Below are 27820 nucleotides of genomic sequence, written 5' to 3' on the forward strand. Positions count from 1 at the left end.
ATTATGAAAGTTATATAAAGCATGAAATTCTTGTCCCTAAATATTAAGTCAAAGCAAACAAATAAACAAAAACCTGGTTACAAAATAGTACCTTAGAGTAAGTCCTTATTTTTTAAAAATCCCAAATTTTAACTCTGTCCCACAGATTTAAGTGGTTTCTGGTTTAACTCAAGCCCTCCCCTCCTTGGATTTTTTTTTAAAGATGTCAGGTGTTATAATTTTGTTTTGAAATTTTTCCATTAGCTGGCAATGTGGCTTATTTGATAAAGAGTGCTTGCTGAACATGCAGGGAGCTCTGGTAGGCAGGAAGACATGGCATTAAATTTAGGCCTGTTATCCCAGGACTGGACAGAGCAGAAGGATCAGTAGTTCAAGGTTATTCTTGACCACATAGTGACTTAGAGGCCGTCCTGCAATACCTGAGACCTTGTCTCAAAGAAAAATAGAACAATAACAAAAGAACCAGCATATATCTACATGCCAGCTTTTCTCCACCCATTTTTTTCATTAATTTCATTTCATTAGATTGTCTTTACTAGCCTTTTATCATTTTACCCTGAGAAATGAGAATAAAATCAACAGCCAGGTAGAATCATTGTGTGCCAGTCTAACTGCCGGCTTGTTTTTAGGAATGGGTGGGAGAACACTGCTTAAAAGAACCAGAACGACTGTGTACAGACAAAGAACTGATACTGGACCCCGTGCTTTCAAACATGCAAGCACAGAAATTGTTGCAGCTTATCTGCTATCCTCATGGCATTAAGGAGTGTACAGAGGGGGACAACCTGCAAAGACAGCACATTAAGCGCATTCTTCAGGTAAGCGGTCCATTCCAGGGATGCTGGTCAGGCCATCCATCACAATGTGATTCTTCAAAGAACTACTTTGTTACTGTTGTTGTTTCTGACCTTGATTTTTTTTCCATTTTTTATTAGGTATTTAGCTCATTTACATTTCCAATGCTATACCAAAAGTCCCCCATACCCACCCACCCCCAATCCCCTACCCACCCACTCCCCCTTTTTGGCCCTGGTGTTCCCCTGTACTGGGGCATATAAAGTTTGCATGTCCAATGGGCCTCTCTTTCCAGTGATGGCCGACTAGGCCATCTTTTGATACATATGCAGCTAGAGTCAAGAGCTCCGGGGTACTGGTTAGTTCATAATGTTGTTCCGCCTATAGGGTTGCAGATCCCTTTAGCTCCTTGGCTACTTTCTCTAGCTCCTCCATTGGGAGCCCTGTGATCCATCCATTGTTGGAAAGATCAGGAATTCAAGGCCCATACCTAAACATGATAAAAGCAATTTACAGCAAACCAGTAGCCAACATCAAAGTAAATGGAGAGAAGCTGGAAGCAATCCCACTAAAATCAGGGACTAGACAAGGCTGCCCACTTTCTCCTGACCTTGATTTTAATTCTGACTTTTGTTTTATTCTGTAATTTTCTTTACAGTGACATTGCCACTGCTGGCTACTCAGTAGATACAGTCAATAGCAAAGGGCATATATTGTATTTTAAGTCAGTGGTATATTTACTTGATACATAGTATTTATGATAGCTCAATTTTAAATGTGTTATTTAAGAGATTCATCATTTTGGAGTGAGGTTGGCTAATTGGTAAATGGATTCTGAGAGAAGCCATACTTGTCTGATTTCTACTTCCTGGCTTGTTGGTGAACGTATTTTGATGCTTGAATCTACTTTGTTGTGCATGTTCATTTTTATCAGGCATGGGATTGGAAGTCTTTAAGGCTTGTGAGTTTCCTTGCTGGGTATGAGTATTAATTACTGTAAGGCTGTGTTAGCATACATTCAGTATTCAAAATGTGACAATTCTTCGAATTTTCTCCAGAATCTTGAGCAGTGGACGTTGAGACAGTCCTGGCTGGAGCTCCAGCTCATGATCAAACAGTGCTTGAAGGACCCTGTGAGTATATATTGACAGCACACGTGTGAACTGAATAGAAAAGCAGAATGTCATTGGTGCTTGAAAATCAAGAAGTGTGTAGACAAGTTAGCTTTCTTTTTCCTGATACTAGAGCTCTGGTTCTGTGGCCGAAATGAATAATTTGCTGGACAATATCGCAAAGGCAACGATAGAAGTGTTCCAGCAATCTGCAGACCTAAATAATAATGCCTCCAATTCTGGCATGAGCCTCTTCAACCCAAACACTATTGGAAGTGTTGATCCAAGTAGCACAAGACAGAATGGAATAAAGACATTCTTAAGGTATTTATAGTTTTGTTGGGCTACCGTTGATATTTCATATGTCACAATAGCCTTGATTAGCATAATTCATTTTTTATTAAGCTTCAGGAAATGTAAGGGAAATAATAACTTACAAGTGACAGTTTCTGTTACTCAGCCAGGTAGGAGGGAAAAGTGGGGTGAGTGATGTCTTGGCACGTTACATTTTTTGTTGTAGGTCCAGGTACCTCAGTGACACAGATGGACTTAAGTTTGATGTGTGGTATCTCTGTCTTTGGGTCATTCACTAAACATAACATACTATCTATGTGTCTTTAATGATAGTTTTGTACAAATACAGTAATTTGTATTTCATCATGAAAGACAGATTGGTTTTCATGTCATCATTTTGGTAAAAGGTAAATAGGGGGTTTTAGAATTTAAAGATCGCTTATTCCTTAGCTTGAACACAATCCCATTGCATATCATCACCATGACTGAAACGTATAGTGTTCATAGAGAGAACATATGGTGTTTCATGGTCAGAAAGGCAGGATCCATGAGTCACTGAAAACAGTTTACAATGCAAAAAATGCCTTCCCAGAAGAGCACCTTTTACTCCTCAGCAGATGTGGGTATAAAGCGTAAGCAAATGCCTGGTCTTTAGCAAAAGGAGAAAGTGCAGACATGAAATGAGAACTCTAGTCTGTGCCTTGTGCACCGGTGTTTGACTGTGGCATCTGCATCGTCTGTGAGAGCAGAGGCAGCTGCGTTCTCGGGTGTAACGCCTGTTTCTGATTTTAGTTCCTCTGAACGCAGGGGTGTGTGGCTGGTGGCCCCCCTCATCGCCAGGCTGCCAACATCTGTGCAGGGAAGAGTGTTGAAAGCCGCTGGGGAAGAGCTGGAGAAGGGGCAGCACCTGGGTTCCTCTTCAAAGAAGGAAAGAGATAGGCAGAAGCAGAAAAGGTACGCTGGCAGGTGCCTCGCGTCAAGGCTGGCATCCGAAGGACCCGGAGGAAGCCTAGAAGCCTCCATCAAAGTCACATCGCAGCCAGCTCCACGGGGTGGGGCTTGTAGAACGGCCAACTCTCTGTTTAGCAAGGATCTGTATAGGGCACCAGGTCCCATCCCTGCCTGTGTGTCCAAATCACTGCAAAGCTATTGACGTACACAGGCTTGTTGTTAATTCTGACCTGCTAGACCTTGAAATAATTACTGATTTTCATTTTCTTAATTTAGGAACCTTGTTGTAGATTTTTGATTAAAACTAGCCATAACAACTGCCAAAACTATTTCATTATTTCATGCCCAAGAAATGGTTTCACATCATTGTTTTTGAAAAACAGATCATCTCGTATTGAGGATGAATATTCATACTATACATTTGAAACCCAAGAAGTTTTAAAGAGAAAGGTCATAATTTCTTCATTCTATAAACTTAAAGATAGAGCTAATAATACTACCACAACTGAGTGTTCTTTATTGGCTACCTACAGGGCTCCTGATTCAGACATTCTGGCATAGACCTGTTCTTTAGGAAAATTTTCTTTTCACTATATCAATCAGTTTGACCAATGTTCTCTAATGGGAGATATCTTGTTAACGTGAACATTGTAAATAGAATTTTGCCCCCTTTCTAGCGGAGGCCATGGGCAGTGTCGGGGCCTGGCACACGGTGTTCCTAGCAAGTATCTTGCTTTTTGGAGGCCTCAGACCTTGTTGTGCTCCCCCCTAACTTTACCAACACTCTGCTGTTGGCCTTTGAGAAATATACAACCAAGAAACACAGGCCTCGGAAATAGTCAAGGTCCACAGAGAGCCGCTTCCTAAGGAAGAGTTTTCTCTGAGCAATCTCTCCGGTATTTTTTGTTTGTTCTTTGTTTTGTTTTTCTCTGCATACATTTATATTCTTTGTCCTGTATATTTAAAAACTTCCCCCTAGTAACAGAAAGCAAGCTCATCACATACCCTGCACGTTTCTGTTGCTTTGGGATTTCCTTCCAGAGCAATAGAGAATTGTCATTTAAAAGCTTTACCAGTGGTTTTTAATCTTGCCAGTACAGGAAGGTGTCACCTTCCCAAATGTTCTCTGGTGGTTTCCCACCCTGTCCTTCATGTAGTCGTAAATAAACAAGAGCAGTGAGTGAGTCTACTAGAAAGAGCAGCTGTTGCAGCAGGGGCAAGCCATTTTTTCTGACTAGCTCTGTTAATACTTCCTTTGCAGTATGTCTCTTTTGAGCCAGCAGCCTTTCCTCTCATTGGTCCTTACCTGCCTTAAGGGGCAAGATGAGCAACGGGAAGGCCTTCTAACATCTCTGCAGAATCAAGTCAATCAGGTAAAGCGTGGAGTACTAAACTCGGCCAGTATCTTTCTGATGGTATTCATTATTTCCCTTTTGTGATTTCATGATAGTGTCCTAATGTGACATTAGATTAATGTTCTGCCGCTGAGATGCTAAGAAACACAGTCCATGTCCCATTCTGCCTAGCATCATGGTCACCAGAAGGCCAGCAAAGCTGATGCTAATTATGCATTGAGAGATATGTAAAGACTATAAAAGTAAGTTGTTGCACACTGCTTAGCAGCTAGCTTACCGATCTCTGTTGCGCCTACCGAGAAGCAAGGAATCAAGGAAAGATGTCAGATTGGTTTTGTGAGTTGGATTATCCTGACACAAAGCCAGGTGAACCCTGCCCGGTGGCATTAAATGAGAGCTGATAACATGCACAATGGCACCAGGCTTACTCGGTTTCCTTTGTCACCACACCCACACTTTGGACAGGTCTTTTCTCTGTCTAGCTTCCAGAGGGAGCCATTTAAATACAAAGCACTCAGGGTTCTCTTCATACCTAGACTACAAATGCCAGGGCTGAACTGATAGAGCCACTCCTGATTGGGCATTTGCTGTCTCTTCCAGTGGGTTTATCCTTTCCTTCAAGCCGCTCTGGGCTGGGCCAGTGTCCTGGTTTAGGTGCCTGAGCACTTCCTTCTTTTGTTGCCTGGAAGGATCCATGTCAGATGTTAAGCAGACCTGCTCTGCCTTTCTGCGAGTCTCAGTTCACCTTGCCTCCCTTTGTCCTTGCCATAGGCATTTCTGTGTGGCCTTTTTCCGTGTGTGTGTGTGTGTGTGTGTGTGTGTGTGTGTGTAAGACTTTCTTCTCCCAGCTACCCAGGAAATTATAAAATAACTGGGATTTTGTCTGTCTGGAAGAAGAGGAAGAGTAAAAAAAAAAAATAACTTTGTTAATGTTTAAGCTAAGAAGTGTTAGCTGTTACTGTAGAGCTTCATTTTAAACCTGTAAAAGTCGTCATAGCAAAGAACAAAGGGATTTCTGTTGTTACTCTTTGTTTTTTCCCAATCTTAGATTTTAAGTAACTGGAGGGAAGAAAGATACCAAGATGATACGAAAGCCCGCCAGATGATGCATGAGGCCCTACAGCTCCGCCTGAATCTGGTAAGGATGTGGCAGACCCATTTCTGTCACACCTCTCTCTGTGTGAAAGTAATACCAGCTTTCAACATCTGTGGACAGAATCTGCATGACAGAGGGAAGCCTTCCTCTTTCTCACTCTGTACCTACTTCCTTTTCTCTTAAACCTTCTGTTTCCTTAGCTGCCGTCCTTCCTGTCTGGGTTGAATTCTAGACAGTAGAGTTGTAAGCACCTATTTGTGTTTTCCACCAGGGAGTAGAGGCTCCATCTGGCAGATCTCTCCTCCTCCTCCTGTGCAGTGCTAAGGGGAGGTCCGACAAACCTTTAATAGGAGTGTTGGCTTTCACTGTGTTCTATTTTACAACCACAGAAATCTGTCAACTCTCAATTTTTCTCAGAGACATTCTGTTAAATTGATCAGAAAAAAAAAAGACAAATCTCACAAGAATATTTTACAGAAATCTGAAAGTTTCAGCATGTTTTGTATTCCCTTAAATTTCCTCTTGACAAATCCTGAACGTGCCCTGGGCAATTGCTTTTCTGGCTTTTGGCAATCTGACCTCCCTGGGCAGTTGTTCACCTCACCTTCAGCACTCTGACCTCCTCCCAGGAGCTGGCAGACCTGTGGCAATACCTTCTCCTCCTCATTCCTTCCACGTTAAAGGGCATCTCCAGGGATATTATAGTGGCAGGCTCAGATGCAATAATAATCGAATATCACACAATTGCAGGTGATGAGACAGAGTTTTGATGCTATTCAGGTTTAACTGCAGTTATGTCTAAAACTAAGTACCATGAGAGACTGATGAGAAGAGAAAGGTAATTTTGTGACTGCCCACATTCAAGTGTTACACTTTCTGTTAAGTTTTGAATGCCTAGCCTCTGTGGAAAGAACCATAAACAGTGATAACCACATAGCTAGAAGAGACAGTTGTAGGATAATCCATAGTGTGGCTAGCAAGAACCAGTTCTTAACATCACTTCTGGTTTAACAAATCAACATTTGGGCACATATGGTAATAGGGGTAGCAATACAAAATCTTTATCATATTTTGTATGCTAGGTAGGAGGAATGTTTGACACGGTACAGCGGAGCACGCAGGGGACCACCGACTGGGCCCTCCTACTCCTCCAGATAATTACTTCGGGAACTGTTGACATGCACACTAACAAGTATGTTGGGTTTTTGTTTTGTTTTATTTTGTTTTTTATCATTTTATACCTTTTTTTTTCCCCTGCATGCATGCATGGTACAAGCTTTTGTCTACTGACAGGAAATTCTGCCACTTACTGATTTAGCTGTCATTAAAAACTTAGCACTTTCAGTAGAAATGCTTAGGCAATTCTGTGTGTCCGGGTTTTGTTTGTGAGAATAAAATGGGGTTTTCTTTCTTCTCAGTGAATTATTCACAACGGTTCTTGACATGCTGGGTGTTTTAATCAATGGAACCCTGGCTTCTGACCTATCAAGTGCTTCCCCCGGGGGATCAGAAGAGAACAAACGTGCATACATGAACTTAGTAAAGAAACTGAAAGTAAGCTTGTGATCAGCCTCTACTCTGAAATCATGTTGTTTATGGATTATTGTCTTAATTTCCTCCTCATTAATCTACATGTGTAGCTGATTCAGCAGATTGTGGTTATTTGTTATCTTACCTACTCTGTCAGTCCTTCAAAATTACAAGCATGATATTTGAACGATTTTTTTCTCTGAAAAGGTGTGCTCAAATAAAATGTGTTTTAATTTTTAAGGATTTTAAAAATGCATTATCAGATATCTAACCAAAACTCCAGTGTCAGATTTCCTTTGAACCCATGCTTGGATTTACACATGCAAGTGGGAAAAAAAAAAATGAGCTCTGCATTGAATTTGTAAATCCACTAACAGTCCTGGACATGAACGGCAAATAGACATTGCAAATACATAATCTGAAGACGTTACAGTAAAAAAGCTGATGGTTACCTTGCACTGTGACCCTGGATACGGGAAAGTGTCCGTGCGGCAGCTCCTGCTGTGTGACAGCAAATGACACTGGCGTTTTGTCATTTCAGCACTCTGATTTGTCATGGAGAACAAGACTGCCTTTGTGTGCACCCTGATTTTCTACTTGAATAGAAGAAATGAAACATTTCACCAGTCCAATTTGCAGCTGTTCCATAGACTGCGCTAAGGACTAAAGACATACTAGCCCTAAAAAAAAGGAAATGTGTCACTGGGGAACTTCCTTCTTGTTAGCTTTTGCTTCATTGTAAAGTCAGAATTTTTGCCTCACTTCTCTCTTGCTTTTACATTTTTCCCCCCTCTTTCTTCTAGAAAGAACTAGGAGACAAGAGGTCAGAAAGCATTGACAAAGTTCGACAGTTGCTGCCTTTGCCAAAGCAGACCTGCGATGTCATCACGTGTGAACCCATGGGTTCTTTGATCGATACAAAGGGAAACAAAATTGCTGGATTTGACTCTATTGATAAAAAACAGGCAAGAGTAAATGTTTTTTCCCACATATATAAATATATCTAGTTATAGAAGCCAAGTGACTTTTCTTAATTTTCAGTGGTATAATTTTTGTCATCAAAGCACAATAGCTATTGGCATTGCAAAAAGAAAAAGAAAAAAGCCATTATCTTCAAAGATCTCCCAATTAAAATGCTTATCTGGACTTCAGGGCATTTCTAGAATCTACCAAAAACTTAAGTAACAGCTTAGCATAAGAAATAAAAGTAAAATAAAATTATTATTTTACATCAGGATAGGAAACAAGCTATGTTTATATAAGAAAATGTGTGCTGATAAGAATTTTCATTTGCTGAGTAAGCAGTATTTAGTAAAACTTGTGTTACAACACTACGTAGTCTCTAAGAAGCAGTATTAGATGGGCATTTGCTTTCTATACAACGCTTTGGAAGGTTCTTTAAAATAACAGAAAGGCCAGCCTGAGTAGCCATTGGCACTGCAGCAATGGAGATGGTGGAGGGAATCCCTGCCCTTAGGGGGAAGTAGATGCACTTTTACATGCAACGGGACGTGCAGGTCAGGTCATGATGGCACCAACGGGGAACGGTTTAAGTCACACAGGCAGAGGTAGTCAGAACAGGGGTCCTACAATAGTGGACACACAGACCATCCTGACGGACTAAGTATACAGAAAAGTATAGGACAGGTGGGGAAAGTTTAAGGAAAGGCAAGAAAGGTGACTGTTAAGAGGAAAAACCATGCCACCAGAATTCAGAGTTAACTCAAATGCCATAGCAGTGTGGCCATGGGAGGGGAAAACCAGAAGTCACAATAAGGGTGACTTGGGCTTCTTTCAGAAGGCATCCAGGAGCCATTTAGATGTGAGTTCTACTCAGGAGAACGATTTCATCACATGGCAGACAGCAGTGGGTGGTGACATTACTGGTAGTGTCAGAAGAAGTCACACTTAAAGAGGAAGACAGACAAAAACAGATATGCTCACATGGGGGGCGGGGTACCTTGGCCGTTTTGAGGAGAAATGTCTTTAAATAGGTATACTTGCAAAATTACTAAGAAATGTTACCCATTAGTATTACAAATAAAAGCATGCTATTTTTCAGAAACAAAATTGAATTCCTTACCTGGATTCAGTAAAGATACCTTGGAATTGAAAGACTTAATTTGTGTTGTACCTGTTTCTGTAATTAATTTTCTCCCAAAAAATTTTATTCAGAGAAAGCCACATACATGTACATGAAATATATACTAAATTGAGTTCATACATCAGAGGCAGACTATATATTGACTTTTAAATCTTGTATAATACTAAAAATAATGGATTCCTGAGATGGTTCTAACAGCAACTTTACAGGATACTTGAGAGATTATATTTTCTACAACATACTTGAATGAGAATGTCATTTTATACTAAAATATTTTAGCTCACTTTTAGATGCCTTAAGGAGTGTCAGGTGGTACAGAGCACTGGAGAACTGAACTTGCAAAGTCCTGAACCCCAGTTCACACTGCTTAGATGAACATTCCTGTCTACTGAGTTCCCTTAGCTCGTTCCAACCTTCCAACCGCACGCTTTCAAGCTTGCCCTGTGGGTTGGGGACAGGCCAGGTTGTGTTGTCACAGAACATTCTTTTCCCACAGGGTCTCCAGGTCTCTACGAAGCAGAAAGTGTCCCCATGGGACCTGTTTGAGGGTCAGAAGAACCCAGCCCCGCTGTCCTGGGCCTGGTTCGGCACTGTCCGTGTGGACCGGAAGGTGATCAAGTATGAGGAGCAGCAGCACTTCCTTCTGTACCACACGCACACCATGCCCAAGCCCCGAAGCTACTACCTCGAGCCGCTGCCCCTACCTCCTGAGGAGGAAGAGGAAGAACTCACGTCTCCAGTTTCTCAGGAACCAGAAAGGAAATCAGCTGAGCTGTCAGATCAAGGAAAAGCTACAGCTGATGAAGAGAAGAAGACAAAGGGAAGGAAGCGTAAGACAAAATCGAGCTCACGCATCGATGTGAGTGGGGGGTGTAAGGAAAAGACGGGGTCATGGGCACCTAGTGTGGGATTTACCTACGGCCGAACTCTACACCTAGAAACATTACAAAGAATGCTAGCAGCTTTCTTACGTAGAGTTTCCTAACAAGTGTCTGTACTAACGAATGAATTCTCATAGGTGACAGGTAGAAAGCTTTTCATTTCCCACTGACCACTTTTTTGGGGGGTGGGGGTAGGGGTTTTTGGAGGAGATGTGGGATTTGTTTCTACATAACCCCAGTTGCCCTGGAACTGCTTTGTAAACCAGCCTGGCCCCAACTCAGAGATCTGCCAGCTTCTGCCACACCTGGTTCACTCTATGCTTTTAACTTCAAACTTCAGTAATGAGTAATATTATTGAGTTAATAAGCTTCATAATTTCCCCGGGTTTGAAACTTTTAAAGAAGAATATGATTCTACTTTCTTAAGCACCTTTATTAATAAGTATGCCTAAATATTTTATTTTGAACAATTGGTGTTTGCAGTGAATTAACATTTTAGAGTTCCTTCTACTTTTCTCTGAATGAATTTCTATCTGATTTACCCAAAAGGAGTGATCCTAAGATTTCGTTCTTTGCCATTGTATCAAATACCCCCCCTGTTATTCTTTAACCTATTTTCAGATTTTATAAAGAGATAAAATAAACCTAGTGTAAAATCATCTCTCACTCTTCCTCTCACTTTTTAAATACTTGATATCTACTAGATAATTCAGAAATTATTTTATTGTATATGAGATGCATTATTTAAGATAGCTTTCTTATTTGAAATTATTTGGGTTTCCTTTAGAGAAAGTTTCAGAACATTTTCTGTAGAATGCAAGGATGTTCTTGATTGGCAGAGAGGAGGCACTCCGCAGAGTTCACGAGCAGTTGTCCTTACATTTACCTGTGCCAACACTGAATTGTGCTTATTCTTGGAGGATAGCTTGGTGATTAATACTTTTAGAGATGGCTGCTGTCACTTTCAGAGGCCACTTCAGTACTAGTGCCTTCTCTCAAACCTGGGACTCCCTGGCTCTCCAAGCCACATGGCTGAGGGTGACTTTTCACATGCAAAAGCCTTACCTAAATATATTTACAGTCCTCCTCCTGAAGTTACCTCTTCCTGGTCAGATTACATCTTTTTGTAAAATCAAAGGATACTGGGAATTTCATTGTCCTTCATCCTCTAGGGCCAAGCTAGAGAAAGGATGGGTGATGAGGGAGTTGAGACTTTCTGGTATGATCTTTGGGTCTGTGCTATGAGGAGAAGAAGGCACTTGGGGAATGGCTATTTTAAGTGCTGCTTTGAAAATTGTGGGTAAGATACGATTGAGGCCTTGATATGATAGCACTATGGGGTTTTCTTACTCAGTTCTTATCCTAACCCATGGTAAGGCCTTCCAAGATGAGGCCAGCAGGAGACTGCAGCCGTTGTCTTCTTTCAGTTATAGGCATTGTTCAGTGTTAGTATTAGATAATTCACTTCGATATTATTATCATCATCATCATCAATGTCTGCTGTAAGGAACATACTTTTTTCTTTCTTTTTTTGGTGATTTTGGTGGAAAGATGGTAACATAGATTGAAGTTAGGGCCTTATATGTGTTAAGTGAATATTATTGAGCTAAGTACTTTTTAAATCAAAGAAAAAAATTAATTTGAATGAGCATTTTTAAGGAAATGGGTCACCATTTATATTCTCTCCCCTTTCATACAAAAATAGCCTTGAGTTCTGGGACAGGATCATCTCACGTAACTGAATAAGAAGAACTTATATTGATTAATCATGTGTGGCATATTCAAGTTAATTTGTTTCTTAACGTTTCTGTTGAAGGAGTATCAACAGACCAACTTATACCGAGTGCCTCCCAATTACTCCCCCATGTCCTCCCAAATGACGCATCATCCGCAACCTGCACTGTGGGGTTACAACCTGGTGAGCCAGCCTCAGCAGCCTAGCTTTTTCCTCCAGAATCCGTCTCTGAATCCAGGTGGGTATGAGACAGGTAACACCGAGAGACCATTCTGAGCAGCGACGTGAGGTTCTCCTTGCTTATAACCTTTATCCTCTACAGGATGGGGGTTTCTGGTACTCGATTCACATTTTCATAACCCACAACCCTAACAATTTGTTTTTCTTCTCCGAGATTAGATGAGGCTGCAGCTAGACCCAGTGGCGTGCTTCTGTTGTCTCAGCTACTACAGTAGAGGAGAATAGGACAGGAAAATCACTGAGCGTTGGCAACATAGCAAGAGCTTGTCTCCTTAAGGAATGTTCATAAGTAGCTGATTACAGGCATGGATTGTAGAATTTGTCAGAAGGAGATTGAGCTGCCTAAAGTCTGAGCTACTAGACATAAAGTTGATAAGTCTCATGTTTATAAAACGTGTGTATGTTTTTATTGGCTGTAATTCCCATGTGTGTTTTAAAAGATCAGACAGTATTGTAGCTTCCCTTTCTTACATTGTAAACTTTAAAATGGAATCATAGAGCAGCTCAGAAGTTTGGTTTGGCAAGGAGAGTCACATACTAACACACAAAACTACCACATCCATAGTAATTATTCCTGATTATAGTCGTGTTTGGTTCAAGCCCCAAGTATATCTTGTAATGCAAATGAATATTTTCCTAGATAGAAATATTTGCTAATTAGAAATTAGTTTAATGGGAAAATTTTTTAAAGGATGAAAAAAGTTTAATTTTATGCACCTGCAGATATGTGCACATATAACTATGTTCATAACTTTTACCTATATATACATACATGTGCTTTTACATGTAATGGAAAATATGTTTATAGACTTTATGCCATGGCTCACACAGTAGGCAGGTTCAGGACATGAGCTTACCATCTCCTAGGTCCTTGATGCTTTATAAGCAGACAGGTTCTCCCATCTACAGAATTCATCACCTGCCTCCAAAGGCTCTATTCTGATACTACTTTCACATTGATGTCCAAGATAGCCCACCAGTCTGTTCAAAGTTGTAAGATTTACCCTCCTGCTGGTCTGTGTTTCTCTCCCCTTCTTTCTGTTGTATAGCATCAGTAGCTTGAATGGCTTCCTTGGTCACTTGTCTTCACACTCCAGACTGTAAACTCTATGAAGATGGGTACTTTTGCTCTTGTCTTCACAATGATGTCCTTACAAGTTAGAACAGTGACCCAGTCTTAAAAATAAATATTGGTGATGCATGCCTGTAGGTATTCAGGAAGCTGAGGCAGGAAGATCACCTGAGTTCAGGACTTTTGAGGCTGTATAAAATGACAGCCGGTGAGTCCTTTTATCCACAAGCACACACCTGGAAGCAGCAGGTAACAACTTAAACAAGTACTGGGTCCCTGAGAGCAGGTCAGAAGATTTGCCAGTATATTAAGAGGGTTAGGGTTAAGGGTCCCGGGTTTGAAGTCTAACATGGAATACTGGTCAAAAGACTGAGGAGGAAAAAGATTCACGTAATGGTGGGAGGCATTTGCCAGGAGCATCTTCTTCACTGACACAGCCTGAAGAGACAGAGAGCAATTGCAATGGTTAGATTGGTTTATATCAGCTATCAGCAAGTCTGGGGCTTACTAATTCTGCAAGACCTCCTGGGTTGGTGGGATACTGCTCATTTTGGAGGAGTTTACAGGCCTCAGTTGGTTGCTGGGTAGTGTCTGCTAAGTGGAAATCTTCTTAGACAGATATAGACTATGGATAGGAGATAAAGTTAAGAACGTAGGGGGAAAATATTTATGTTGCTTATACACTTGAAACTTCCAGACCCATGGTCCTGGACCTATAGTCAGGGTAGTGGTCAGAAGAAGTCTGAAGACCCTCCTGGGGAAGGAAAGAGCCCACCCTCAGGGATAGGTAGCAGGCAAAAATCTTAAGCTGTTGACTGACAGGAGTTCTTATCTAGAGTTCATTTTGACCTGTTACAGGTGGAACCCAGTCAGGAATCCCTGAAGCTCACATAAAATTATTGAAAAGTTGCAAAAAGAGATGAAAGTTTAAAATATGTTAGTATTATCACTGTTTGTGATCTGTACTGAAATCCTCTTTGTAGAAAAAGCAGCAGCTAACAAGTATCTATAAACAGCTGCAGTAGACTCATGCTTTTGAGCCATAGCAAGAGCTTGTGTACCTAGAGGGATGGTTTTGGGTTAAAAGCATTGTCTTAGTCAGGGATTCTATTCCTGCACAAACATCATGACCAAGAAGCAAGTTGGGGAGGAAAGGGTTTATTCAGCTTACACGTCCATACTGCTGCTCATCACCAAAGGAAGTCAGGACTGGAACTCAAACAGGTCAGGAAGCAGGAGCTGATGCAGAGGCCATGGAGGGATGTTCCTTACTGGCTTGCTTCTCCTGGCTTGCTCAGCCTGCTCTCTTATAGAAACAAGACTACCAGCCCAGAGATGGTCCCACCCACAAGGGGCCTTTCCCCCTTGATCACTAATTGAGAAAATGCCCCACAGCTAGATCTCATGAAGGCATTTCCTCAACTGAAGCTCCTTTCTCTGTGATAACTCCAGCTGTGTCAAGTTGACACAAAACTAGCCAGTACAAGCATGAACACTCATATCATAGATAGATAGATAGATAGATAGATAGATAGATAGATAGATAGATAGATAATGACAAAAGTTTTCAGCACAGTAGGAGATAGTTTTTGGTTTCTATTTAGAAAACAAAGGAACCTTAAATTTTGAGCCCTTGACTATGATAACAGTAGCCAGTGCTGTACCAAGGCTAGATTAATAGTTTATCAGAATTCCTCTGATCAGTTATGTTAAACTCAGAACTTTTGAAGTCTTAACATCAGATAACATCTTTAAGTCTTGTGTTTCACATGCCTTAAATCGCTTCCTCAGACCTCCTCAGCCTGCATTTATATATCTTAAATCAGGTCCTTAGACTTTCACAACTTAGATTTACATACCTCAGATCATTTCCTTAGACATTCACATCTTTCACCCATGTTTCTGAAATCACTTCCTAGACCCACACAGCTTGTATTTACCTATCTCAAATTACTTCCCTGGACCCTTACAATTTACATAAACTTTATTCAATCATTTACCATGCGACCCAGGGGGTTGATTACTGAGAGCAGTCATTGAAAAGCAAGTTCATTTAAATAAGGGAAAATCGTAAAGAGTAGATTTTTAGTTAGAGATAGTAGTATGATATCTGGAGTTTGTTTTTACACTGAAGTTTGTTGTGGGAGTCTCTTTTTTACTGTGTAGCCTGTAAGAGAGGTAAAACTGTCATGTGTCTGCCTTTCTCAGCAGGAGACCTAGTTGCTCTGGTAAAGCAAGACCTGATTTTTTTACATCTGAAACAGATTGACCAGCCAGCCAGCTGCAGACTTGCAGGGGGGTGGAACTCACTAAAAAGTAGGCTTACTGCTGCTAAACTGATGAAGCTCAGGCTAGCCATCAACACCATCACAGGTCTGAGAAGGATAAATTTGAGCACGAATATAATCTAAGTGGCCTCTGTATTGGTTAAAATGGCAGAGACTAACTGGACTGACAGCCTGAACTTGTCCATGGTGATCTCTATGACTTGCTTGGGGTCAAAGGTCACCAATTTTTGACTATCACACAGGACAACATCAAGTCTTCAGCTACCAGACCCAGAATATTTGAGAGATTTTCCTATGGAGGACAAGCCTGGGAAAACTGACCTGTCTTGGTGACGTTGAGTAGAGCAGTCAGCCAGCTCTGTCCCCAACTTGGGCAGCATCCAGGTGGCAAGCAAGGCATCCGATTGAGCAGCTCTTTGCCCAGTAGTCATTATTACTTCGCTCCAGTTGGAGCTCCTTGCTAACCATCTTCTTTGGACACCTACGCTTGTTCTCTGTGTACATAAATATGAATGATTTAAGAAGCCGGGTGGTGGTGGTGCACGCCTTTAATCCCAGCACTTGGGAGGCAGAGGCAGACAGATTTCTGAGTTCGAGGCCAGCTTGGTCTACAAAGTGAGTGCCAGGGCTATAGAGAGAAACTCTGTCTTGAAACAAACAAACAAACAAACAAAAAAGAAAATAGTGAATATTAAGTACTAAGTTTAAAGTACCACTCTGTAGACGGTAAAGGTCACCTAGTAGAAATGCACGGAATGTTTTAGACAGATTTGTAACAATTTGGTTTTTTGGTTGGCTCAAGTGCAAGGTTATAGAAGACTTTAAGAAAAGTAAGTAGGGTGCAGTCTGGTTTCCAGGTTTCCTTAAGGAATGCACTGTCCTTAGCTTAGTACTGTGGATTGGTAGTAGCATTTCATATCTGCTGCAGTCAAGTTACCTCGACATAGTTACTCAGTTACTATCATTTTCAAATGCTCTTCCTATGCCTGTGAATGACTGATGCTCATATTGTTAACTGTGGTGATGAGTTTGAAAGATGCCTCCCAGGCAAGCAGCTATAAAATACTTCTCTGTCATACATATTGCTTTAGAGTAAGAAGGAAGGAAGGTGGGAAGATAGGAAGGAAGGAAGGAAGGAAGGAAGGAAGGAAGGAAACATCTTTTGAGAGATATGTGCGTAGAGTTTTTCTCCTTAGTATGTATCAAGGAATAGAGACAATCTCTGAGGGAAGGATTGTCATTTACTATAAAGCCTCCAATTATACAAATACGTTTTTCTAATTCATAAAGGCCTTAACAAATTGTAGATGCAGAATCTTTAGGATTTTTTTTTTAAGTCTCTTGAGTAACCATGATCAAAGCCATGTTTGTAGATTTTGAAGTTTTCGAACATTTCAAATTTCCAAAGTGTTTTCATTTTTGTTTTACAAAATAGACATTTTCTTTATTTTTAATATATTTTAAAGTAAAATTACATGACTTTCCCTTACCTTTCCTTGTTCCAACCCTTGTCTCTCCTCACTTGGTCTCTCCCATGTTCCCTCCCTCTTATTACCTTCTATCCCATGTCACCTCCACTTCTCAACTGATGGCCCTTTTCTTTGTTCTTTGATTATTATTGTTCCACAGCACAGATATAAGCGCAGCATTGCTGAGTCCATCTTCATTGTTCGTGTGTACATGATTTCAGGGCTGACCATTTTATAACAGATAACTAGTTAGGCGTCTCAATCCTGAGAATGAGTCCTTCTCCCTCCCCTCCCTCTCACAGCCCTGCCTTGCCTCTAATTCTTTTTTTTTTCCTAATTTATTTTTTTAATTAGGTATTTTCTTCATTTATATTTCAAATGCTATCCCAAAAGTCCCCCAGACCCTTGCCCCACCACTCCCCTACCCACCCACTCCCACTTCTTGGCCCTGGCGTTCCCCCTTACTGGGGCATATAAAGTTTGCAAGACCAGGGGGCCTCTCTTCCCAATGATGGCCAACTAGGCCATCTTCTTATACAAATGCAGCTAGAGACAGGAGCTCCAGGGATACTGGTTAGTTCATGTTGTTCCACCTATAGGGTTGCAGACCCCTTTAGCTCCTTGGGTACTTTCTCTAGCTCCTCCATTGGGGGCCCTGTGATCCAACCAATAGCTGACTGTGAGCATCCACTTCTGTGTTTGCTAGGCCCCAGCATAGTCTCACAAGAGACAGCTATATCAGGGTTCTTTCAGCAAAATCTTGCTAGTGTATGCAACGGTGTCAGCATTTGGAGGCTGATTATGGGATGGATCCCTGGGTATGGCAGTCTCTAGATGGTCCATCCTTTCATCTCAGCTCCAAACTTTCTCTCTGTAACTCCTTTCATGGGTGTTTTGTTCCCAATTCTAAGAAGGGGCAAAGTGTCCACACTTTGGTCTTCATTCTTCTTGAGTTCCATGTGTTTTGCAAATTGTATCTTGTATCTTGGGTATTCTAAGTTTCTGGGCTAATATCCACTTATCAGTGAGTATATATCATGTGAGTTCTTTTGTGATTGGGTTACCTCACTCAGGTCCATCCATTTGGCTAGGAATTTCATAAATTCATTCTTTTTAATAGCTGAGTAGTACTCCATTGTGTAGATGTACCACATTTTCTGTATCCATTCCTCTGTTGAGGGGCATCTGGGTTCTTTCCAGCTTCTGGCTATTATAAATAAGGCTGCTATGAACATAGTGGAGCATGTGTCCTTCTTACCAGTTGGGGCATCTTCTGGATATATGCCCAGGAGAGGTATTGTGGGATCCTCCGGTAGTACTATGTCCAATTTTCTGAGGAACCGCCAGACTGATTTCTAGAGTGGTTGTACAAGCTTGCAATCACACCAACAATGGAGGAGTGTTCCTCTTTCTCCACATCCTTGCCAGCATCTGCTGTCACCTGAATTTTTGATCTTAGCCATTCTGACTGGTGTGGGGTGGAATCTCAGGGTTGTTTTGATTTGCATATCCCTGATGATTAAGGATGTTGAACATTTTTTCAGGTGCTTCTCAGCCATTCGGTATTCCTTATATGAAAATTCTTTTTTTAGCTCTGAGCCCCATTTTTTAATGGGGTTATTTGATTTTCTGGAGTCCACCTACTTGAGCTCTTTGAATATATTGGATATTAGTCTCCTATCTGATTTAGGACTGGTAAAGATCCTTTCCCAATCTGGAGGAGGCCTTTTTGTCTTATTGCCTCTAATTCTTGTGGATCCCATGAGATGCTCCCCCATCATGGTTGTTGAAGTTGTCATTGTTGGGATCGTGTGTAGGCAGCTCTTTTAGGAGATACTATCTCAGATCAGATTTCCTCATCCTCTGCCTCTTATGATCCTTCCTCTCTTCCGTGATGTTCCCTGAGCCTTAGGTACAGGAGTTGCATTGGAGATGTATCTGCTGGGGCTGGCCTCCCCCAGTCTGTTAATGTCTTGCATTGTATTCAGTGATATTTTTCTGTGATGTCACTTTTTGGTGTATGGAAGGCGTCTTTGATGAAGGTTAATAAGGACTCTCGTCTGTGTGTATAAGGAAACGATTTAGAATGTAGCAAGGATGTATACCGGTCTAGTATGTCCTCTTCTGAGATCCACTGATTGTTGGCTTGATTTTGAGAACCAGGTGCTATCTCTGTTCTTACAACCAACAGCTACTGATAACCACCAACATATTAACTCCACTCTTGTACCTTTGCAGTTATCTTGGCATGGTGGTCACTATTGTGGTTAATAGGACTTTCTGGTGCTATGGAGGTTGGACCACAGGAAGATTACATTCAGGTTGAGTCCTCCGAGTGCTATGTTCTAAATCTTCATCTCTTGAGAGATAACTAGGGCCAATTGCAATGGCTTATTTGGTTTGAAGTCATTTTGAATGCCTTTTCCAACAAGTTGAGTGGAGATTTTCATACCTGGAATTAGGGTATTTGTTAGAGTCTGTGGATCTTGTGGGGAGCATTGTCAGCCTAACTGACATAATGTAAGTGATAAGTTATTTCTCCACTGGTGAAATGAGCCAGTTCAAGCCAGATTAGATTATATTAAATGCAGGTTTACTGGGAAGCTCCTGGACAGGGGTATTCACAGGCCCCAAGGAAGGAGGCCAGGGAATTCTTGAGGAGAGGAAAGGAGGAAGAGAGAGAAAGAAAGAGCATGCATGCAGAGAGAAAAGGAGAGAAAGGTGAGACCAAACTGTCTAGATTACACAGGGAAGAGCCTCTGGGGGAAGGGAAACCCAGCCCTTGGGCTGGAAAATTCATTGTTGGTGGTGGGGTATATGCCAGGTAGGGACTCCAGGATGCTGGGAGAACCTGGAGGCCAGGTCTGCTTTGGCATGTAAAATAAGCACCTCAGTCCCTTGTCCCGGGGTCTGAAAACAAACATTAAGCTCTGTGTGTGTGTGTGTGTGTGTGTGTGTTTGTTGGGTGTGTGTAACCGAGAAGGTACCTGTGATATACATATCACAAGTGTATGCATATATGTATATATGTATATATATATGTGTGTGTGTGTGTGTGTGTGTGTGTGTGTATGTGTGTGTACACATACACACAAGAAAGTATTATATGTAATTTTAGGTAAAGATTATAAGCTAACATGATTCTTTGAGACTTTATCAAACAGCCTCAGTGCTATTTGACCCTCCTTCATCTTCCTTCTCCCATTAGAGGCTCTTTCCCATTTTCTCCATTTCCAAATTAGGCCTTTTAATTTTGCCACGGTAAAGGATTAAATAACACAGCCTTTAGATGTGTTTATAATACAGATGGATGCTACGCCTGGCTTATGAAACTTAGGAAAGTACAGTGTAAGGCACTGTTTCCTTCAAGTAATACGTTCCTGAGTGGTGTGCATGGCTTTTGACCCACATGACCGGCGTTTTGTGCTGACCCATTTTGTTTCAGGCATTGCATTTGATCCACTGAAGTGCAGCCCCCATGTAGCAGTTTTGCAGTATTCACACACAGCATTGCCTTTTATCTTAGGGACATTAGGCAGCTCTAAGCAGGATATCAATGCTTGGAGCTAGTAGGGCAGTATCTTATTTTCTGTCTTGCTCATAAAGTAAGAAAGGTGAAATTCCTGTGTTGTCCTGGAAGAATACCTGCTGCATTTGAAAGACTTCCTTTTGGTTGCTTTTCTAGGTGGCTCCCGATTGGACCCTGCGGGCTCCTTTGTCCCAACCAATACCAAGCAAGCTTTGTCCAACATGCTGCAGAGACGCTCAGGCGCCATGCTGCAGCCACCCTCCCTTCATGCAGTCACGTCTCAGCAACAGCTGCTACAGATGAAGCTTCTGCAGCAGCAACAGCAGCAGCAGCAGCAGCAGCAGCAGCAGCAGCAGCGGCTTCTCAGGCAGGCCCAGACTCGACCTTTCCAACAGGTTTGTTCAGAACCAGCCTTGGCATCCTCCTTACATGGTCCTCTCCTCTAGCTAGGTGTGGTGCATAATCTTGCTATGTGCATATCTCTGTACATGTGTTATACAGGTTTGCGAATATTCTTCCTCTTTTGTAGTTCATTATTGATCTTGGGAAGAAGCCCAAAGTGCTAAGGACTCTCATTCATTCAGATGTCGGCCTCTTCCTTTGATGTGACTCTCCCAACCTCCATTCTATATTATAATTACTACAGTGTTTTGTATTTATTTTATCACTCCTTATATGCATATCCTCACATGTATTTCTTTGATTTTGTGCCTCTAATGTCATGATGTTTTTCCCCTTCATTGTTTTAAGCATTCATTCAATAAGGTCTGTATCAGGCAACAAGCAAATTATAAACAGTGGTCCATATATGGAATTCGTATACGTGTGTCAAATGCTGGAGATGGTACCCAGAACCTCATACGTGATGGGTAAACACTTTACCCATGAGAGATGTGCCTACTGCATGAATATTGAGGGTAGTTTGTGCTTGTTTGCTTAGGTTTGTTTGTTTTGTTTTGTTAGTGTTTTGAGACAGGGTCTCAGTATAGAGCTTTGGCTGACTTGGATCCTACTGTGCAAACCAGGCTGGCTTCAGATTCAGAGATCTGCCTGCCTCTGCCTTCTGAGTACTGGGAATAAGAGAATGCCTCACCGTGTGCCCTGCTTTTGGGTTTAATTTTTTGATTGATATTCTGATTTCTATGTCCTGTAATTCACTGCTCTCCCTAGACAGTGTTTGTATGGTAAACACAGTGGCCATGATGACTGGTGCCTACCTTGACATAGACACATGAAACCTGTAGCTCTGTACAAGTACAGTTGAGGACAAGACTGTAGTAGGATTGCAGCTGCTTTTTCTAGTTTCTGAACATTTTCTGTATTTTCCAGTCTCGCTGTTGTGATAATAGAAGCCAGCAGAGCATTTACTATGCTGAACCAGCCATGCACACTTTAAATGCATTAGTTCTTTAGATCCCACACAACCATGTAATGAGTGCGTACCTCTGTGACCTTAAGTGCGTCAGCCCGGCTGCAGGTGTCCTGCTCTAAGCAAAACAGGAAACTTTACAATAACCGGGATTCTAGGGCTCTTGACTTACCCCACTCCTGCCTTTGCATCCTGGTGCCTGTGTGACTGAGTATGTCTTCATTGCTACCTGGCGACAGGAAGATGAGGTGAAGAGACCCCTTATGCACTCTTAAAAGTTGTCTTTTTAAAACTGCTCTGGAAACGTGAGGATGTTAAGCAGAGGTTATCATGGGCTTGTTTTTCCCTGACTCTGTCGGCTGCATAAACTCCATGCATATCAGGTAAGATGAGCAGAGTCGCTCTGTACACATAACTGATGAGAAGTGGAATAAAATGCTTAAAAAAACATACCAATTTGGCTTAAATAAGCAAGATGTTTGGAGCTGTTAAAACCCTCTTTGAGGTTTTTAGCTGTTCTTTCTTGGAGAGTAAGCATACACACACTTGTTCTTGCTTCAAATTCTTTTTTATTTTAATTATTTATTTTTATTTTATGTGCACTGGTGTTTTGACTGCATGTATGTCTGTGTGAGGGTGTCAGATCCTCCTGAACAGGAGCTACAGACTGTTGTGAGCTGCCATGAGGGGGCTGGGAATTGAACCCTGGTCTTCTGGAAGAACAGCCAGTGCTCTTAACCACTGAGCCATCTCTCCAGCCCATCTTGCTTCAGATTTGCTTGCTCTTTTAGCACAACCCCAAACTTGTCTTACTTGCAGCTTACTTTCAAACCGTCACTGCTGAACTTAGCTTTGAGTTGCCACTGAAAGTGGTTCTGAGCTCTGGAGGAAAGGTCAGGGGCATACGGGTAACCATGGCAACTAAGGAGTTTAATGAGACAGAGTCATCAAAGGCCTTCCTCTCAGCACTCAAATAGACCTCAGTGACTTTTGTCTCCTGCAGAGTTGTGCAGATTAAATGCACTGGAGCTGATGGCCCATCTGTGTTTTCGTACTAATTCTTCTAGGCCAGTGCTTTGGTTTTGTTTTGCTTTCTTCTTCATCTCAATTGTTTTATCCTTCATAGTCCTATATGTCTTCATCAGATAATCAGTTTCATAGCATCAGCCTGCTCCTCATAATTCTCCCCCAACTAAAAACAGTTTTGAAGTTCCCAGAGCTTGCCTAACAGATAATAAGCTCTTTTATGTCACTCTTCTTCATGTGCTGGCTAGTGGAGGAGGATATGAACTCTACTGCAGATCAAGCCTAGGCCTTGGTGTAACAGCGTAGGCAAGTGCTTTACCATTGAGCTAAATCTCCAAGCCCTCTCAGAAGAAAGAAGAAGGCATAGTTATGCAGCCATATGGGCGGGGACCCTTCAGAGTAAACAAACAAGATACACATGGCATGATACACATGGTGAGCTCCCCCCCCCCCCCCGCTCTTTATAAGTAGTTGTCTTAGTCACTGTTCTCTTGCCATGAAGGTACACCATGACCATAGCAGAGGAAGTGTTAAACTGAGGCATTCAGGCAGACAGTGCTGGAGAAGAAGCCGAGAGTTCTATATCTGGACCTTCAAGCAGTAGGAAGACTGCCACTGGGTGTGGCTTAGGCTTCTGAAACCCCAAAACCTTACCCCCAGTGACACACTTATTCCAACAAAGGTAGACATACTCCAACAATCCTTCCTAATCTCTCTCAGGTACCAGCACTCCCTAATGATGAGTTATTCAAATATAGGAGCCTGTAGGGGCCATTTGTATTTGAACCACCCACAGTTATACTTGTTATTAATATAACTGGAATGTAGACAAATATGCTGTGGTGGGAAAAAGAATCTCCTTTTGGTAATTACTTGAAATCAGTGGTAGAATTGTGTGAAATATAAGTCATATGGGTAACTTGGTAGAGTGTATCATGCTGGACACAATAGGCTTTTCTAAGCACTAATCATTTCATGACAAAATAATAGAGATGTTGATTCTAACTTGGAAGGAATGCTTTCTCAGGTTAAATGCCCGTACACGGAGTCACACAAGAGCTAGTAATATTTTTGGATTTGTGTCCCCCAGCAAACTTTTTTCACTTCTTGAAGATAACAATATGAAGATATAATATGGGACTCCTTTATAAACCTCTTTGGCAAGGAATCTATTTTTTCCTAGGTGTAGATATATTGAGATCCTTTTATAGCTGGTCTTGGAATTTTACCAGACACTTCCAGGCTCCACTGTGGCTGTTTCTGCTGCCATGCTTGTTGGCTTATCTTACAGGGTTAGGCATTGGGCCTTAGTGTCCCTTTTACCACCACCTTACCTACTGAGGACACATCGGAAGCCTAGGAAGTGTTAAATAAATGCATACATGATCTAAGGAGCCATTCTCAGGCATCTACAGCTTCCCAATAGACTTACCCTCAGCTGTGTGACTGCCACCCACACAATCCAGAAGCTATCTGGGTGCTTCTGGAATGACCTCTGCTGTGGCCATTTTGAAGCCTAAATGCACAGAAGAGACAGAAGTTTGAGGTCTGTAAGTATCTCAGTCCTTACAGAGTGTCTGCAGCCTCTTTCCTTCCAACAAAGAGAATGGTTTATGCAGAATCCTGCTGCTTACCTGATACAAGGTTAAAATAGAATAACTTTCTAGTCCCCCTGTACATCAGATAGGAACTTCAGTCAGCCATGTGATTTTCTGTTCAGGCACTAATCCCAAGATTCAAGAGAAAAGAAGGACCAAGACCACGATTATACAAATTAAAGCAAGATGTATTTGGCTGCACTTCTGATTGGCCATCCAGTTGTCTCCCCCTCAGTCAGGGTTTTCTTTTCTTTTTTTTTTTTTTTTTTTTTTTTTTCCATTTTTTATTAGGTATTTAACTCATTTACATTTCCAATGCTATACCAAAAGTCCCCCATATCCACCCACCCCCACTCCCCTGCCCACCCACTCCCCCTTTTTGGCCCTGGTATTCCCCTGTACTGGGGCATATAAAGTTTGCAAGTCCAATGGGCCTCTCTTTCCAGTGATGGCCGATTAGGCCATCTTTTGATATATATGCAGCTAGAGTCAAGAGCTCCGGGGTACTGGTTAGCTCATAATGTTGTTCCACCTATAGGGTTGCAGATCCCTTTAGCTCCTTGGCTACTTTCTCTAGCTCCTCCATTGGGAGCCCTATGATCCATCCATTAGCTGACTGTGAGCATCCACTTCTGTGTTTGCTGGGCCCCGGCATAGTCTCACAAGAGACAGCTACATCTGCGTCCTTTCAATAAAATCTTGCTAGTGTATGCAATGGTGTCAGCGTTTGGATGCTGATTATGGGGTGGATCCCTGGCTATGGCAGTCTCTACATGGTCCATCCTTTCATCTCAGCTCCAAACTCCGTCTCTGTAACTCCTTCCATGGGTGTTTTGTTCCCAAATCTAAGGAGGGGCATAGTGTCCACACTTCAGTCTTCATTCTCCTTGAGTTTCATGTGTTTAGCAAATTATATCTTATATCTTGGGTATCCTAGGTTTGGGGCTAATATCCACTTATCAGTGAATACATATTGTGTGAGTTTCTTTGTGAATGTGTTACCTCACTCAGGATGATGCCCTCCAGGTCCATCCATTTGGCTAGGAATTTCATAAATTCATTCTTTTTAATAGCTGAGTAGTACTCCATTGTGTAGATGTACCACATTTTCTGTATCCCTTCCTCTGTTGAGGGGCATCTAGGTTCTTTCCAGCTTCTGGCTATTATAAATAAGGCTGCTATGAACATAGTGGAGCATGTGTCCTTCTTACCTGTTGGGGCATCTTCTGGATATATGCCCAGGAGAGGTATTGCTGGATCCTCCGGTAGTACTATGTCCAGTTTTCTGAGGAACCGCCAGACTGATTTCCAGAGTGGTTGTACAAGCCTGCACTCCCACCAACAATGGAGGAGTGTTCCTCTTTCTCCACATCCTCGCCAGCATCTGCTGTCACCTGAATTTTTGATCTTAGCCATTCTGACTGGTGTGAGGTGGAATCTCAGGGTTGTTTTGATTTGCATTTCCCTGATGATTAAGGATGTTGAACATTTTTTCAAGTGCTTCTCTGCCATTCGGTATTCCTCAGGTGAGAATTCTTTGTTCAGTTCTGAGCCCCATTTTTTAATGGGGTTATTTGATTTTCTGAAGTCCACCTTCTTGAGTTCTTTATATATGTTGGATATTAGTCCCCTATCTGATTTAGGATAGGTAAAGATCCTTTCCCAATCTGTTGGTGGTCTTTTTGTCTTATTGACGGTGTCTTTTGCCTTGCAGAAACTTTGGAGTTTCATTAGGTCCCATTTGTCGATTCTCGATCTTACAGCACAAGCCATTGCTGTTCTGTTCAGGAATTTTTCCCCTGTGCCCATATCTTCAAGGCTTTTCCCCACTTTCTCCTCTATAAGTTTCAGTGTCTCTGGTTTTATGTGAAGTTCCTTGATCCACTTAGATTTGACCTTAGTACAAGGAGATAAGTATGGATCGATTCGCATTCTTCTACATGATAACAACCAGTTGTGCCAGCACCAATTGTTGAAAATGCTGTCTTTCTTCCACTGGATGGTTTTAGCTCCCTTGTCGAAGATCAAGTGACCATAGGTGTGTGGGTTCATTTCTGGATCTTCAATTCTATTCCATTGGTCTACTTGTCTGTCTCTATACCAGTACCATGCAGTTTTTATCACAATTGCTCTGTAGTAAAGCTTTAGGTCTGGCATGGTGATTCCGCCAGAAGTTCTTTTATCCTTGAGAAGACTTTTTGCTATCCTAGGTTTTTTGTTATTCCAAACAAATTTGCAAATTGCTCCTTCCAATTCGTTGAAGAATTGAGTTGGAATTTTGATGGGGATTGCATTGAATCTGTAGATTGCTTTTGGCAAGATAGCCATTTTTACAATGTTGATCCTGCCAATCCATGAGCATGGGAGATCTTTCCATCTTCTGAGATCTTCTTTAATTTCTTTCTTCAGAGATTTGAAGTTTTTATCATACAGATCTTTCACCTCCTTAGTTAGAATCACGCCAAGATATTTTATATTATTTGTGACTATTGAGAAGGGTGTTGTTTCCCTAATTTCTTTCTCAGCCTGTTTATTCTTTGTATAGAGAAAGGCCATTGACTTGTTTGAGTTTATTTTATATCCAGCTACTTCACCGAAGCTGTTTATCAGGTTTAGGAGTTCTCTGGTAGAATTTTTAGGGTCACTTATATATACTATCATATCATCTGCAAAAAGTGATATTTTGACTTCCTCTTTTCCAATTTGTATCCCCTTGATCTCCTTTTGTTGTCGAATTGCTCTGGCTAATACTTCAAGTACTATGTTGAAAAGGTAGGGAGAAAGTGGGCAGCCTTGTCTAGTCCCTGATTTTAGTGGGATTGCTTCCAGCTTCTCTCCATTTACTTTGATGTTGGCTACTGGTTTGCTGTAGATTGCTTTTATCATGTTTAGGTATGGGCCTTGAATTCCTGATCTTTCCAAAACTTTTATCATGAATGGGTGTTGGATCTTGTCAAATGCTTTTTCTGCATCTAACGAGATGATCATGTGGTTTTTGTCTTTGAGTTTGTTTATATAATGGATTACATTGATGGATTTTCGTATATTAAACCATCCCTGCATCCCTGGAATAAAACCTACTTGGTCAGGATGGATGATTGCTTTAATGTGTTCTTGGATTCGGTTAGCGAGAATTTTATTGAGGATTTTTGCATCGATATTCATAAGAGAAATTGGTCTGAAGTTCTCTATCTTTGTTGGATCTTTCTGTGGTTTAGGTATCAGAGTAATAGTGGCTTCATAAAATGAGTTGGGTAGAGTACCTTCTACTTCTATTTTGTGAAATAGTTTGTGCAGAATTGGAATTAGATCTTCTTTGAAGGTCTGATAGAACTCTGCACTAAACCCATCTGGTCCTGGGCTTTTTTTGGTTGGG

At 41.5% G+C, this 27820-nt stretch overlaps 2 protein-coding genes across 20 annotated transcripts in view; one reads left to right on the forward strand and one right to left on the reverse strand.

Moving 5' to 3' along the window:
* The window catches only part of P2ry12 (purinergic receptor P2Y, G-protein coupled 12), a 46715-nt gene extending 38918 nt beyond the window's left edge, over positions 1-7797 (reverse strand). For all 4 annotated transcript variants that reach the window (NM_001357007.1, NM_001357010.1, NM_027571.4 and 1 more), the window contains exon 1: positions 7586-7797. The gene's annotated coding sequence lies outside the window, so the exon portion shown is untranslated. The remainder of the gene's footprint in view (positions 1-7585) is intronic.
* Med12l (mediator complex subunit 12-like) overlaps positions 1-27820 on the forward strand; it is a 313028-nt gene that overhangs the window by 249770 nt on the left and 35438 nt on the right. For 15 of the 16 annotated variants that reach the window (XR_003954333.1, XR_375531.4, XM_030252646.1 and 12 more), the window contains 12 exons: positions 630-818; positions 1854-1928; positions 2041-2231; positions 2994-3155; positions 4414-4525; positions 5556-5645; positions 6686-6795; positions 7022-7157; positions 7937-8098; positions 9734-10096; positions 11935-12091; positions 20608-20846. Coding sequence is in view for 14 of the 16 variants with exons in the window: in XM_030252646.1 (XP_030108506.1) it covers positions 630-818; positions 1854-1928; positions 2041-2231; positions 2994-3155; positions 4414-4525; positions 5556-5645; positions 6686-6795; positions 7022-7157; positions 7937-8098; positions 9734-10096; positions 11935-12091; positions 20608-20846 (1986 nt within the window). In the remaining 2 variants the exon portion in view is untranslated. The remainder of the gene's footprint in view (positions 1-629; positions 819-1853; positions 1929-2040; positions 2232-2993; positions 3156-4413; positions 4526-5555; positions 5646-6685; positions 6796-7021; positions 7158-7936; positions 8099-9733; positions 10097-11934; positions 12092-20607; positions 20847-27820) is intronic. The other variant, XM_006501587.4, reaches the window with a different exon arrangement.

This window comes from Mus musculus, chromosome 3 (assembly GCF_000001635.26).
Source record: "Mus musculus strain C57BL/6J chromosome 3, GRCm38.p6 C57BL/6J".
In the NCBI taxonomy this organism is placed as follows: domain Eukaryota; kingdom Metazoa; phylum Chordata; class Mammalia; order Rodentia; family Muridae; genus Mus; species Mus musculus.